General features: G+C 35.5%; 1 protein-coding gene across 3 annotated transcripts in view; it reads right to left on the bottom strand.

Moving 5' to 3' along the window:
- The window catches only part of SPAG16 (sperm associated antigen 16), a 137,564-nt gene that overhangs the window by 64,424 nt on the left and 59,983 nt on the right, over positions 1-13,157 (bottom strand). For 2 of the 3 annotated variants that reach the window (XM_047773421.1, XM_047773420.1), the window contains exon 9: positions 8,936-9,045. The exons of the other annotated variant lie outside the window; for it this stretch is intronic. In XM_047773421.1, coding sequence (XP_047629377.1) covers positions 8,936-9,045 — 110 coding nt within the window. The remainder of the gene's footprint in view (positions 1-8,935; positions 9,046-13,157) is intronic. 3 annotated transcript variants of the gene reach the window in all.

Raw genomic sequence — 13,157 nt, 5'->3', positions numbered from 1 at the left:
GTTTAAAAGAATAAAGCAATATTAGCAATTAATTTTTATTTATCTTCTCCTGATAAATAACTCTTTGTACAGAAATACTACCCTTTCATGGGTTTGAGTTCTAACAGGCACTGGTCTAGATATATTACATATGAGATTTCATTGAATCATGACAAAAACCCTTTGACGCACATATCATTCTTCCTAATTTATAAAGATACTGGGTTAATTCTTCCTAGTTTATAAAGCATACAAGTTAGGTAATTTGCCCAGATTTGTACAGGTAATAAGTGGTAGATCTGGGTTTGACACAGAGAATAGGCTTCAAAATAATTCATACTCTATTAAAACAGTTTCTGCTAAAGTATATGCTACAGTATGTTAATAGAAGCTATGCTGAAGGAAACTAGACTGTGATAGGTAACTCATACTAGAATAAATTATAAAAGTATTAAACTCAGGACAAAAAATAACATAACTTTTCTCCCTTAACAAAAGATAAACTCACCCACACACAATTTCTAAAGACCTAAAAGAAGTTATGATTAAAGGACAAATAAAAAAATTAATCAATAGCATATGAAAACTCACCCATAGCTTATGAGAAAGGAGCTATTTTAATGGCTATATTGGTAGTATAAGCTGGGTTTTGAAAAGTCATTCCTATATTACATGTATTACTGATTAATAAAATTAAATGATTTTTTAAATGTAACATATATTGTTAATTACAATTGAAAGTTATTTTAAGGGAAACATCTAAAATTTATCTAAAGTTTTTCTTATAATAAGCTCTGAAATTACTAAACCAGCTGTTTAATCATAATCTACAAATTGCATAATCTACAAATTTTATTATAGGCTTTTTAATTTATCCTTTAATAAGATTCTTAGATTTTAGTTAAGTATAAAGATAACAGGAATATTTCTAAACATAACAGTATTTATTTCTCAATTTGATGTATAAATATATGATATAAAATATACTGAAAATTTTGTTGTATTGCAGTGTTTACATATCCTTCCCAATATAGCCTCAGTTCTTACACATTTGGATAAAAAGTATCAATATTTCCTTGATAATAACTTTAAAAAACTTTAAAAAATGGTTTCCAGCAAAAACATATAACCTATGGAACCAATTCCACGTGTTAAAGTTATTTTGTTCAAATGATCTAAAGCAGTTCTTTTCTGATTTAAACCCTAAATGTTTTCCTCATTCTGCCTGAATGAAAAGGCAAAACATCAGAAAAAGTCATTAATTAACTATTTTTAAATTTTGCAAAAGTGAAAAAAAGTTCCTTCTACCTTATTTCTTTTCACTTTTATATAGAGAACACATGATAAAGCTTTTGCATATAGACTAAAACCCAAGAATCTATCTCTAATGAAAGCAGGCAAACTATCTTAAGAGATGTACACATATGTGTTGGGACTGGAGGGAAAAGCAAAGCTTGGAGTGACACCAGAGCACTCCTCACACACACAAGATCTGGCACCTTGCCACTGGAGAAAAATGGTAGGATCTGAGGCTGGCGGTAAGGGAAAGGAAAGGCAGCTTCAGTAAAATATGCTAATGTGTTTTAATTCTAATGTTCCAAAATTTCTGTATTCATTTGGCTATGTTGGAGCTGCAGCCTGCCCAGCCTTCCTGCCTGCTCTGCTCCAATGTTCCTGGCAGCTGACTCTTACTCATTTATCAAGAGCCCACAGTCAGCCTTTACACATCTTTCAATGTCGAAGAAACTCATGACAGTTTGGAGTTTTGATGATGACAGGGAACTGAATATCTTTAACTACTGACCTGAAACAACTTTATAACCTAATCTAGTCTGGAAGTCATGCATATAAACACTCAACCATTGATCTGTAGTCATTTGAAGAAATAACTATAACAAATGAAATAAAATATAAGATAAGGATAAAGATAAACAGACTCTGGAGAAAATAGAGAAAAATATTCAGGGAGCAGAAACTCTTTTTTGTTTTAAAAAAAGTCTCTCTACTTCAAGGAGACTGAAGTAAATATAACATCAATGAAGACACAACAGACATCTATAAAAAAGGATTAATTGGAGAATAAGAAATAAATCTTAGAGGGAATTCCTGTCGTGGCTCAGTGGTTAATGAATCTGACTAGGAACCATGAGATTGCGGGTTTGATCCCTGGCATTGCTCAGTGGGTTAAGGATCTGGCGTTGCCATGAACTGTGGTGTAGGTCGAAGACTCGGCTCAGATCCCAGGTTGCTGTGGCTCTCGCGTAGGCCAGCGGCTACAACTCTGATTCAACCCCTAGCCTGGAAACCTCCATGTGCTGTGGGAGCAACCCTAGAAAAGACAAAAAAAAAAAAGAAAAGAAAGAAATCTTAGAAATGATGAATCAAATTTTCAAAATAACAAATTCAACTAAGAAGGCAGCTTGACAGAAAAAAAAGGACCCAAGCAGAAGAAACTATGAAGTATACCACCAGGGAGAATATGGAGGTTGACCCAAAGGGAAGTACTGCTCCAGATAAGGAAGTTCCTCAGTAGAGTTGGTAGGGGTATCTAAAGAGCCCATGAAAGTGTCCATGAGGGTAATAGCTTTTTGTACCTACTAGGTTCAAGAACCATAAGCCACTATACTGTAGTTTGAATCAAAGAACAACTTTTCTATTCCCTTTATAGTTCATAGTTCCTCCTTTTTCTCTTTCTTTTCTTTTCTTTTTTTTTTTTTTTCTTTTTTTGGTCTTCTTAAGGTCTCACCCATGGCATCCAGGCTAGGGGTCAAATCGGAGCTATGGACACCGGCCTATGCAACGCCAGATCCAAGCCATGTCTTCGACCTATACCACAGCTCAGGGCAATGCCAGATCCTTAAGCCACTGAGCAATGCCAGGGATCGAAACCGCAAGCTCATGAATACAAGTCAGATTCATTTTGCTTAGCCACAACAGGAACTCCATTTTCATCCTTTTTCTTTCCTTTTCGTTTTTTTTTTTTTTTTGTCTTTTTTTAGGGCCGTACCCACTGCATATGGAGATTCCCAGATTAGGGGTCACAGCTCAAGGCAACACATGGTCCTTAACCCACTGAACGAGGCCAGGGATTGAACCCACATCCTTACGGATGCTCACATTAACCACTGAGCCATGACAGGAAATCCTCCTCCTTTTTCTAATTTCAACCTTGCTAGTTAACTAACTAGATAGGAAAAAAAAAAAAAGGAATAATCACACACCACTACTACCACCACCCCTTACTCCTGAAAGTATCTAGCCCAAAGAAGGCCCAGCTTTTGAAAGAATTGGGAGAGGATTTAATTTGTATCAAATGTGGAGCTTTGATACTACACAATGCTGAATATCTTTATTGATCTGAGGTTTATGTTTTAAAACTTAAGGTCAACATAGAATTAACTAATAAATATCAATGAAGCCTGCACAGAATTTTCACCTGATGACAACAGATAATCTCCACTAAGGAGCTTTAAGGACAGTAAGTTATATAAAAATATTGCTTTTACAATGATATCCTAAAGTCTTACTTTTTAAAACTAATACAGTGAAAATTATATCCCACTTGAAGGCACCTAGTAAAGAATGGGGAAGAGAACTACTACTTTAAATGTAAAAAAAAAAAAAAAATCAATGGGCCAATGAAACAATCAAAGAGGAAATCAGAGACTACCCTGAGACAAATGAAAACAGAAACACAACTTTCCAAAATCTAAGGGACTCAGCAAAGGCAATTCCAAGAGGAAAGTTTTTAGCAATATTAGCAATACAGGCCTACATCAAGAAATGAGAAGCATCTCAAATAAACAACTTAAATTAACATGTAAGCAAATTAGAAAATCTAAAAGGAAAAAAAATCAGCAGAAGAAAATAAGAGGAAATACATTTTCAAAAGGACAAAAAATCAATAGAAAAGATCACTGAAATCAAGAGTTGATTTTTCAAGAAGATAAACACATTGATAAACATCTAGCCATGCTCAACAAGAAGAAAAGAGAGAGGAGGTCCCCTTGTGGCTCAGTGGTAACAAACCTGACTAGTTATCCATGAGGACATGGGTTCGTCCCAGGCCTCAGGTAGTGTGTTAAAGGATCCGGCTTTGCTTTGAGCTGTGGTGTAGATTACAGAAGCAGCTTGGATCCTGTGTTGCTAGTAACTTCCATATGCTGCAGGTACGGCCCTAAAAAGACGAAAAAACAAAGAGACAAAAAAGAGAGGATCCAAATAAAATAAGAAATGAAAGAGGAGAAATAATAACCAAAACCGAAAAAGAAACAAAAAACACTTAAAAATATTACAAATATTTATATGCCAACAAATGGACAACTGAGAAGAAGTGGACAAATTTTTAGAAACCTAAAACGTGCCAACTGAATTCGGAAAAAGTGACAATCTGAAGAGACTGATCACAGGTAGTGAATGCATTGGTAATAAAAAACTGAATAGCATCACAGGAGAATTGTACTAAACATATGAAGAGCTAATACCTATCCTTCTCAAACAATTCCAAAAAACTGAATAGGATGGAACACTCTCAAATTCATTCTACAGGGCCACAGTTATCCTGATACCAAAACCAGATAAAAAACTACAAAGCAAGATTACAGGCCAATATCTCTGATGAATATAGATGAAAAAATATTCAACAAAATATTAGCAAACTGAATTCAACAATATATAAAAAGATCACACTCCATAATCAAGTAGGATTTATTCCAGTGATGAGGGATGGTTCAATATCTGCAAATCAATCCTGTGATACAGCACGTTAAAAGGAAGGACAGAACCCATATCATCTCAACAGATGCAGAAAAAGCATTTGACAAAATTCCACAAGCATTTCATGATAAAAACTCTCATCAAAGTTAGTATGAGGGAACATATCTCAACACTAAAGGCCGTTTAATAACCCACAGCAAACAATCATACTCAACATTGAAAAGATGAAAATTTTTCATCTAAAATCAGGAACTAGACAAGGATGCCCATCCTCCTCACTTCTATTTAACAGAGTACTGAAATTCCTAGCCAGAGCAATCAAATAAGACAATCATAATGGATAAGCAAGAGGTCCTACTGCATAGCACAGGAACTTTATCCAGTCTCTTGGGATAGATCATAATGGAAGATAATACGAGAAAAAAAATGTGTGTATATATATGTATGACTGGGTCACTATGCTCTACAGCAGAAATTGACTCAACATTATAAATCAACTATACCCTAATAAAAAAACAAATTTAGTTTAAAAAAAGAAAAAAAATGAAATAAGGGGCACACAAATTAGAAGGGAAGATTTAAAAGTGTCACTATCTGAAGATTACATGATACTACATATAGAAAAGCTTAAAGTCTCCACAAAAAAGGAAAAAATATTATAACTAATAAATGAATTCAATTACTTGCAAGATACAAGATTAATATACAGTATTGTGTTGCCTTGCTATAATAAACTAGCAGAAAGGGAAAGCAAGAGAACAATCCTATTTAAAATCACATCATTGGGAGTTTCCTTTATGGCTGGGAGTTCCCTTCATGGCTCAGCAGTTAATAAACCCAATTAGGATCCATGAGGATGTGGGTCCAATCCCTGGCCTTGCTTGGTGGTTGAGGATCTGGCTTTGCCGTGAACTGTGATGGCAAATGTGGCTTGGATCCCATGTTGCTGTGGCATAGGCCAGCTGCTGTAGCTCTGATTCGACCCCTAGCCTGGGAACTTCCATATGCCACAAGTGTGGCCCTAAAAAGCAAAAATAAATTAATTAAATAAAATGAAATTACATCATCAAGAATAAAATACCTAGGAATAAACTTAACCAAGGAGGTAAAATACCTATACTCTAAAAAATATAAAACATTGATAAAGGAATGTGAAAAAGATACAAAGAAATGGAAAGATATCCTGTGCTCTTGAATTTGAAAGAATTAATATTGTTAAAATGTCCATGCTACTTAAAGCAAGCTACAGTTTTAATCCAACTTCTATTAAAATACCCATGACACGTTTCACAACAAGGAGTCTTGTCAATGATTTTTTGATATGACACCAAAGTACAAGCAACAAAAGCAAAAAGAGTTAGACAACATCAAATTAACATTTTCTGAACAGAAAAAGAAATAATCAACAAAATGAAATGGCAACCTACTGAATGAGAGTAAATTTCTAGTGACTGGGAGAAAATATTTTCAGATGTGACATACCCAATAAAGAGTTGATATTTTAAATATATTAATAACTCATACAACTCAATAGCTAAAATAAAACAATCTGACTTAAAAAATGGGAAGAGGATCTGAACACACATTTTTCCAAAGACACACAGATGGCCAAGAGGCACATGAAAAGATGTTCAGTATCACTAATCATCAGGAAAATGCAAATCAAAACCACAATTAGATAGCACTTCACACCTGTCAGGATGGTTATTATCGAAAAGACAACAAATAACAAGAATTGGTGAGGATATGGAAAAAGGGGAACCCTCCTGCATTACTGTTGGAAATGTATATTGGTACATCCACTATATAGAAAACAGTAGGTTCCTCAAAAAATTAAAAGTAGAAACACCATAATATCAAGCAATTCTACTTCTGAGTATATACCCAAAGAAAATGATAACAGGAAGAGACAGCTACACTCCCATGTTCATTATAGCATTACAATAGCCAAGTTATGGAAACAATTTAAGTGTCAGTAAATGAATGAATAAATGCGATGTGAGAGCGAGAGAGAGATCCATAGATGCATACTGGATATACAGACATAAAATCTAAAATAGCTGAACTCATAAAAACAAAGGAGAATGGTGGTTATAGCAGGGGGGAGGGGGAGGGGCTAGGAGGTGTGGAAATTGGGGAGATGTTGGTCAAAGGATATAAAATTGCAGGAAACAATGAAAATTAAAGGAGTAAATAAAAAATGATTACTTGTAAAGGGGGAATAATTCACCTTATACATTTAGCTCTTTCTATCCTATTTAGATATTATGTTAAATATTCTATTACAAAGCCAAAAAAGAATATACTATGCACGAATACGTAATTTTTTGTTACATAAAATGCCAACCTTTCATTACTAATGTAAAAAATCTTACAAGCCATAAGCAATTAATGAATGAATCAACAAATCCATTTCTAATGATGACTTACCTACCTGAAAGAGAATTACTATGCCCTTAGAAGATGGAAATGTTCCTGATGACCACCACCACCATTATCACACCCAAAAAATCCTTAACTCTGATTTTTGTTATTATTGTGAGTGCTCCATTTGCATCCTGAACTAATGACCACAGTGGAGATGAAGATTTTCCAAACAAGAATGAGCACTACTTATTGACAAAAAGAGAGTCATGTCCCACCACTGCTTGCATTTGGCAGAGACTCAAATTAAAGGCAGGCAGAGGAGTGGGAAAACTTTATGATGGTAAAGAGGAAAGTCTGTCCTGATGGGAACTGGAGGCATAGGGAAGCTACAGGCAGGTTGACTAGAAGAGGGATCGACCACAAATAAGATAAATTTAAACATTAATATTGCTAATAGAGGAATAATAAAATACTTATCTAAACTTCATAAAAAGTGATTATCAAAGCCTTGGTATAACCTAAAAATATTTAGTCTGTATTTTATTTTAATTTTCCCTTTTTTGGGCTGCACCTGCAACACATGGAAGTTACCAGGCTGGGGTCAAATCTGAGCTATGGCTTCTATGCTACACCACAGCCACTGTAACGCAGGATCCAAGCCACGCCTGCGACCTACACCAGAGCTCACGGCAACGTCGGACTCTTAACCCACTGATCAAGGTCAGGGATTACACCCACATTCTCATGGTTTCTAGCTGGGTTCATTACCACTGAGCCATGACGGGAACTCCTGGTATTTTATTGAAATACTCTATATGATACCAGATTCTAATACATAACTTTGAGATACTAGCTGAGTAAATGATTTGTCACTTGAATTTTAAAAAATCTATTGTTCTTACATCATTACTACTACTAAAAAGTTAATATTGTAAATATTTTCATTTTAAAATCAATATCAGATATTTTATAACTCAAAGGTAATTACTTTATAAAAAACATTTATTACCTCAGTTAGACTTTTATGCAATTTTCAGGACAAGAAACTAAACCTTTCAAAGGTTTCAGGTAATTTTTTTTTGCTTCCTCATTTTTGATCTCTTTGCCCAACAGTCTTTTTTTTTTCTTTTTGTCTTTTATCTTTTAAGGCCGCACCCACAGCATATGGAGGTTGCCAGGCTAGGGGTCTAATCGGAGCTACAGCCACTGGCCTATGCCACAGCCACAGCAACACCAGATCTGAGCTGGGTCTGTGATCTACACCACAGCTCACGGCAACACAGGATCCTTAACTCATTGAGCAAGGCCAGGGATCGAACCCACAGCCTCATGTTCCTAGATGGGTTCATTTTCTGCTGCACCATGATGGGAACTCCACCGACAGTCATTTTTAACACCATTTTTCAGTAATCATTGTAGAAGATTTTAATTAACAGCCTGATTGCAAAGAAAATCATTCAAATAAATATAAGGAGATTCTTATATAGGCATAATTCTTTCCATCCTACTTTTTTAAAAGACTAAATAAAGTTTGAAGTTATACTATGAGAAAAGAAATAAGGGATAATCTGGTAGTTTTTTTTGTTTTTTTTGTTTTTTTTTTTTAGACAAAGTTAAAGGAAGCAAGTAAGCAGAAATGGTCATGATTATGTGGCGGAGTGATTAATCCAGTTTTCTCTCCTGATAAAAAGTGCATGTCCCTCAATAGCCTAGTTACTAATAACACTGAAGAACCTCCATTTTCCATATACAGATGAAGGAGCTTGGAATACATAACTTCCAAATTCCTTTTCCAATAAAATAATGATATGGTATGAGTCCAAGAATATGAATACCTGAAAGTTAAGTATGAATTTACAGAAAAAAATCATACCTTTGTATTAGCTTTCATCTTTATTTTACATTTGCTTTGTTCTCTGGCTTCACGGAGACCTTTCTGAGTAGGACCTTCTGGTGCATTTTCCTTTTCACAATTAGGAACAACTATAAGATAATATAATTTATTATGGATGTTTATACTGTAAGATTTAATATAACCAAAAAAAAACCAACAAAGTCAAATTCATTATACATGTATTTTTTTAAGTATTAACCTAATAATATTAAAACCATACCAAAAATGTTTAAAATGGAGTCTTGAAGTCATTTCCCAAAAATACAGGGTGTCACTGCTGCAAAGTTACTGAAATGGCATGAGGAGCCAGGAGGAGAACATATGAGCCAACTCTAGTTACACTATACCTAAACTCCCATTATCAAGAAGTTTCTCATCTTTAAGAAGAATTGAAAAGGGCCCAAGGAGACAATGGTAAGCAAAGAAAAAATTTCCCAAGTGGAAATGGATAATAAACAGAGATTTTTAAATGAACACTGTATTAATAAAATATTCAGTTTCACAAAGTTGAAAAAAACAGAAAGAAAACACAGGATAACATTTCAATGTAGTTATAACACTGAGCTCCAAACTCTCCTGGACAGAAAAAACAGTCCTACAGGAATCCAAGAGAAAAAATAAGAGTGGTGGAAAAAGTCTGTTTCTTTTTCACGTCTTTCCATGTACACATACACATATAGGTATACATAATTTCCCTCTGTATTTCTAAACAGCAAGCTTCTGTCAAACAATGAATGTGGCTATGGTCATTAACTCATAAATAAAAGAAACCACTCAATATTCTAAATTATAAGACTAATTTATAATTGAGAAAAGATAATGAAAAAAAAATATGTGGATGCTTTCAATGTCAAGGCTCTTTGAGAGTTTTGAGAATCCTGATTTATAAAGGTAAGGAAGCATACGCTAACATTTAGTTTCTTTCCTGATCTTATTTTTCCTATTCAGTACCAGTTGCAAGGAAGAAAACCTCAAACTAACTCCTACAATAACATAAAAACCAAATGTTGCATAAGTTAGTACTATATGAAAGTACTTTAAAAAAAACCCTCAAATACGTGGGTACCCAGACTACCAGCACTCCCTCAAGTTAGAGCCCCACAACACCTGGAAGTCAAATTGTGGAGGAAAGGCAACAATTACAGCTCGCTGAGATTACAGGACAATTTTCACATCAGATTCACTTTTATTGTATTTTCCTCCTCAACGGCCAAGAGTGAAAACCTCATAATGACAATGATTTAAAATTATAATAATTACCATTTATGCCTCATTGATGTTTCACCATCTAAAGCTACTGGTCTAAACAATATACACATATTATTTCATGAAATCCTGTCAATAGCCCTGTGAAGGTCACTACCTTTTGTTCCCATTTACACATGAGGAGAACTTGTATAGTAATATGGGAAGAATGGAGAAAGCAGTAAGGAGAAAAGTCCAAGATTATAGCAGATCAATCTAGGAATATGAGCAGATCTCAGGTTCGTATACAAAACGTTACAAAGCACCACTTCATGAGAGAAGTAAAACAAAAAGCAAGAAACAAACAAAATGGTAAGGAAAATGAAATAAAAAAATCATGGAGTTCCCCTTATGGCTCAGTGGTTAACAAATCCGACTAGGAACCATGACATTGCGGGCTCAATCCCTGGCCTTGTTCAGTGGGTTAAGGATCGGGCATTGCCATGAGCTATGGTGTAGGTCATAGACGCAGGTCGGATCTGGCATTGCTGTAGCTGTGGCGCAGGCAGCAGATACAGCTCCGATTAGACCCCCTAGCCTGGGAACCTCCATATGCTGCAGGAGTGGCCCTAGAAAAGGCAAAAAGTCCAAAAAAAAAAATCAAAAAGGGCTTGGTTTATGAGTACATGTAGCTGTTTAACAAGATGAAATTACAAAGATTTACATTTTAATAATATTTTAGAAAAAGTTCAGCATTTGGAACCAAAACACAGGAATACACATTGCATAATTCATGTGGAATTGGCATAGAAATAATATTTCTTAATTATTTCTCCATGTACTAATAATAAACACTAGAAGAAAACATAGGCAAAACACTCTCTGACATCAACATTATGAATATTTTCTCAGGTCAGTCTCCCAAAGCAATAGAAATAAGAGCAAAAATAAACCCATGGGACCTCATCAAACTGAAAAGCTTTTGCACAGCAAAGGAAACCCAAAAGAAAACAAAAAGACAACTTACAGAATGGGAGAAAATAGTTTCAATAGTTCATCAGATAAACATCACTTTTTTTTTTTTTCCCACGGTACAGCAAGAGGGTCAGGTTATCCTTACATGTATACATTACAATTACATTTTTCCCCCAGCCTTTCTTCTGTTGCAACATGAGTATCTAGACAAAGTTCTCAATGCTATTCAGCAGGATCTCCTTGTAAATCTATTCTAAGTTGTGTCTGAGAAGCCCAAGCTCCCGATCCCTCCCACCCACTCCCCCTCCCATCAGGCAGCCACAAGTCTCTTCTCCAAGTCCATGATTTTCTTTTCTAAGGAGATGTTCATTTGTACTGGATATTAGATTCCAGTTATAAGGGATATCATATGGTATTTGTCTTTGTCTTTCTGACTCATTTCACTCAGTATGAGAGTCTCTAGCTCCATCCATGTTGCTGCAAATGGCATTATGTCATTCTTTTTTATGGCTGAGTAGTATTCCATTGTGTATATATACCACCTCTTCCGAATCCAATCCTCTGTTGATGGACATTTGGGTTGTTTCCATGTCCTGGCTATTGTGAATAGGGCTGCAATGAACATGCGGGTGCACGTGTCTCTTTTAAGGAGAGTTTTGTCCGGATAGATGCCCAAGAGTGGGATTGCGGGGTCATATGGAAGTTCTATGGATAGATTTCTAAGGTATCTCCAAACTGTTCTCCATCGTGGCTGTACCAGTTTACATTCCCACCAACAGTGTAGGAGGGTTCCCTTTTCTCCACAGCCCTCCAGCACTTTTTATTTGTGGATTTATTAATGATGGCCATTCTGACTGGTGTGAGGTGGTATCTCATGGTAGTTTTGATTTGCATTTCTCTTATAATCAGCGATGTTGAGCATTTTCTCATGTGTTTGTTGGCCATCTGTATATCTTCCTTGGAAAACAGTCTGTTCAGGTCTTTTGCCCATTTTTCCATTGGGTGATTGGCTTTTTTGCTGCTGGGTTGTATAAGTTGTTTATATATTCTAGAGATTAATCCCTTGTCGGTTGCATCATTTGAAACTATTTTCTCCCATTCTGAAAGTTGTCTTTTTGTTTTCTTTTGGGTTTCCTTTGCTGTGCAAAAGCTTTTCAGTTTGATGAGGTCCCATGGGTTTATTTTTGCTCTTATTTCTATTGCTTTGGGAGACTGACCTGAGAAAATATTCATAATGTTGATGTCAGAGAGTGTTTTGCCTATGTTTTCTTCTAGGAGTTTGATGGTGTCCTGTCGTATATTTAAGTCTTTCAGCCATTTGGAGTTTATTTGTGTGCATGGTGTGAGGGTGTGTTCTAGTTTCATTGCTTTGCATGCAGCTGTCCAGGTTTCCCAGCAATGCTTGCTGAATAGACTTTCTTTTTCCCATTTGATGTTCTTGCCTCCCTTGTCAAGGATCAATTGACCCTGGTTGTTAGGGTTTATTTCCGGATTCTCTCTTCTGTTCCATTGGTCTGTCTGTCTGTTTTGATACCAGTACCACACTGTTTTGATGACTGTGGCTTTGTAGTATTTCTTGAAGTCTGGGAGAGTTATGCCTCCTGCTTGGTTTTTGTTTCTCAGGATTGCTTGGGCGATGCTGGGTCTTTTGTGGTTCCATATAAATGTTTGGATTGTTTGTTCTACTTCTGTGAAAAATGTCATGGGTAATTTGATAGGGATTGCATTGAATCTGTAGATTGCTTTAGGTAGCATGGCCATTTTTACAATATTGATTTTCCCAATCCAGGAACATGGATTATCTTTCCATTTCTTTACATCTTCTTTGATTTCTTTGATTAAAGTTTTATAGTTCTCGGCATATAGGTCCTTTACCTCCTTGGTCAGGTGTATTCCGAGGTATTTGATTTTGTGAGGTGCAATTTTAAAAGGTATCGTATTTTTGTATTCCTTTTCTAATATGCAACTGACTTCTGAATGTTAATCTTATATCCTGCTACTTTGCTGAATTTATGAATCAGTTCAAGGAGTTTTGGGGTTG

The sequence above is a fragment of the Phacochoerus africanus genome, chromosome 3, assembly GCF_016906955.1.
Source record: "Phacochoerus africanus isolate WHEZ1 chromosome 3, ROS_Pafr_v1, whole genome shotgun sequence".
Taxonomy (NCBI): domain Eukaryota; kingdom Metazoa; phylum Chordata; class Mammalia; order Artiodactyla; family Suidae; genus Phacochoerus; species Phacochoerus africanus.
The sequence above is the reverse complement of the archived record's forward strand: the minus strand, read 5'-3'. Positions and strand labels throughout refer to the sequence as shown.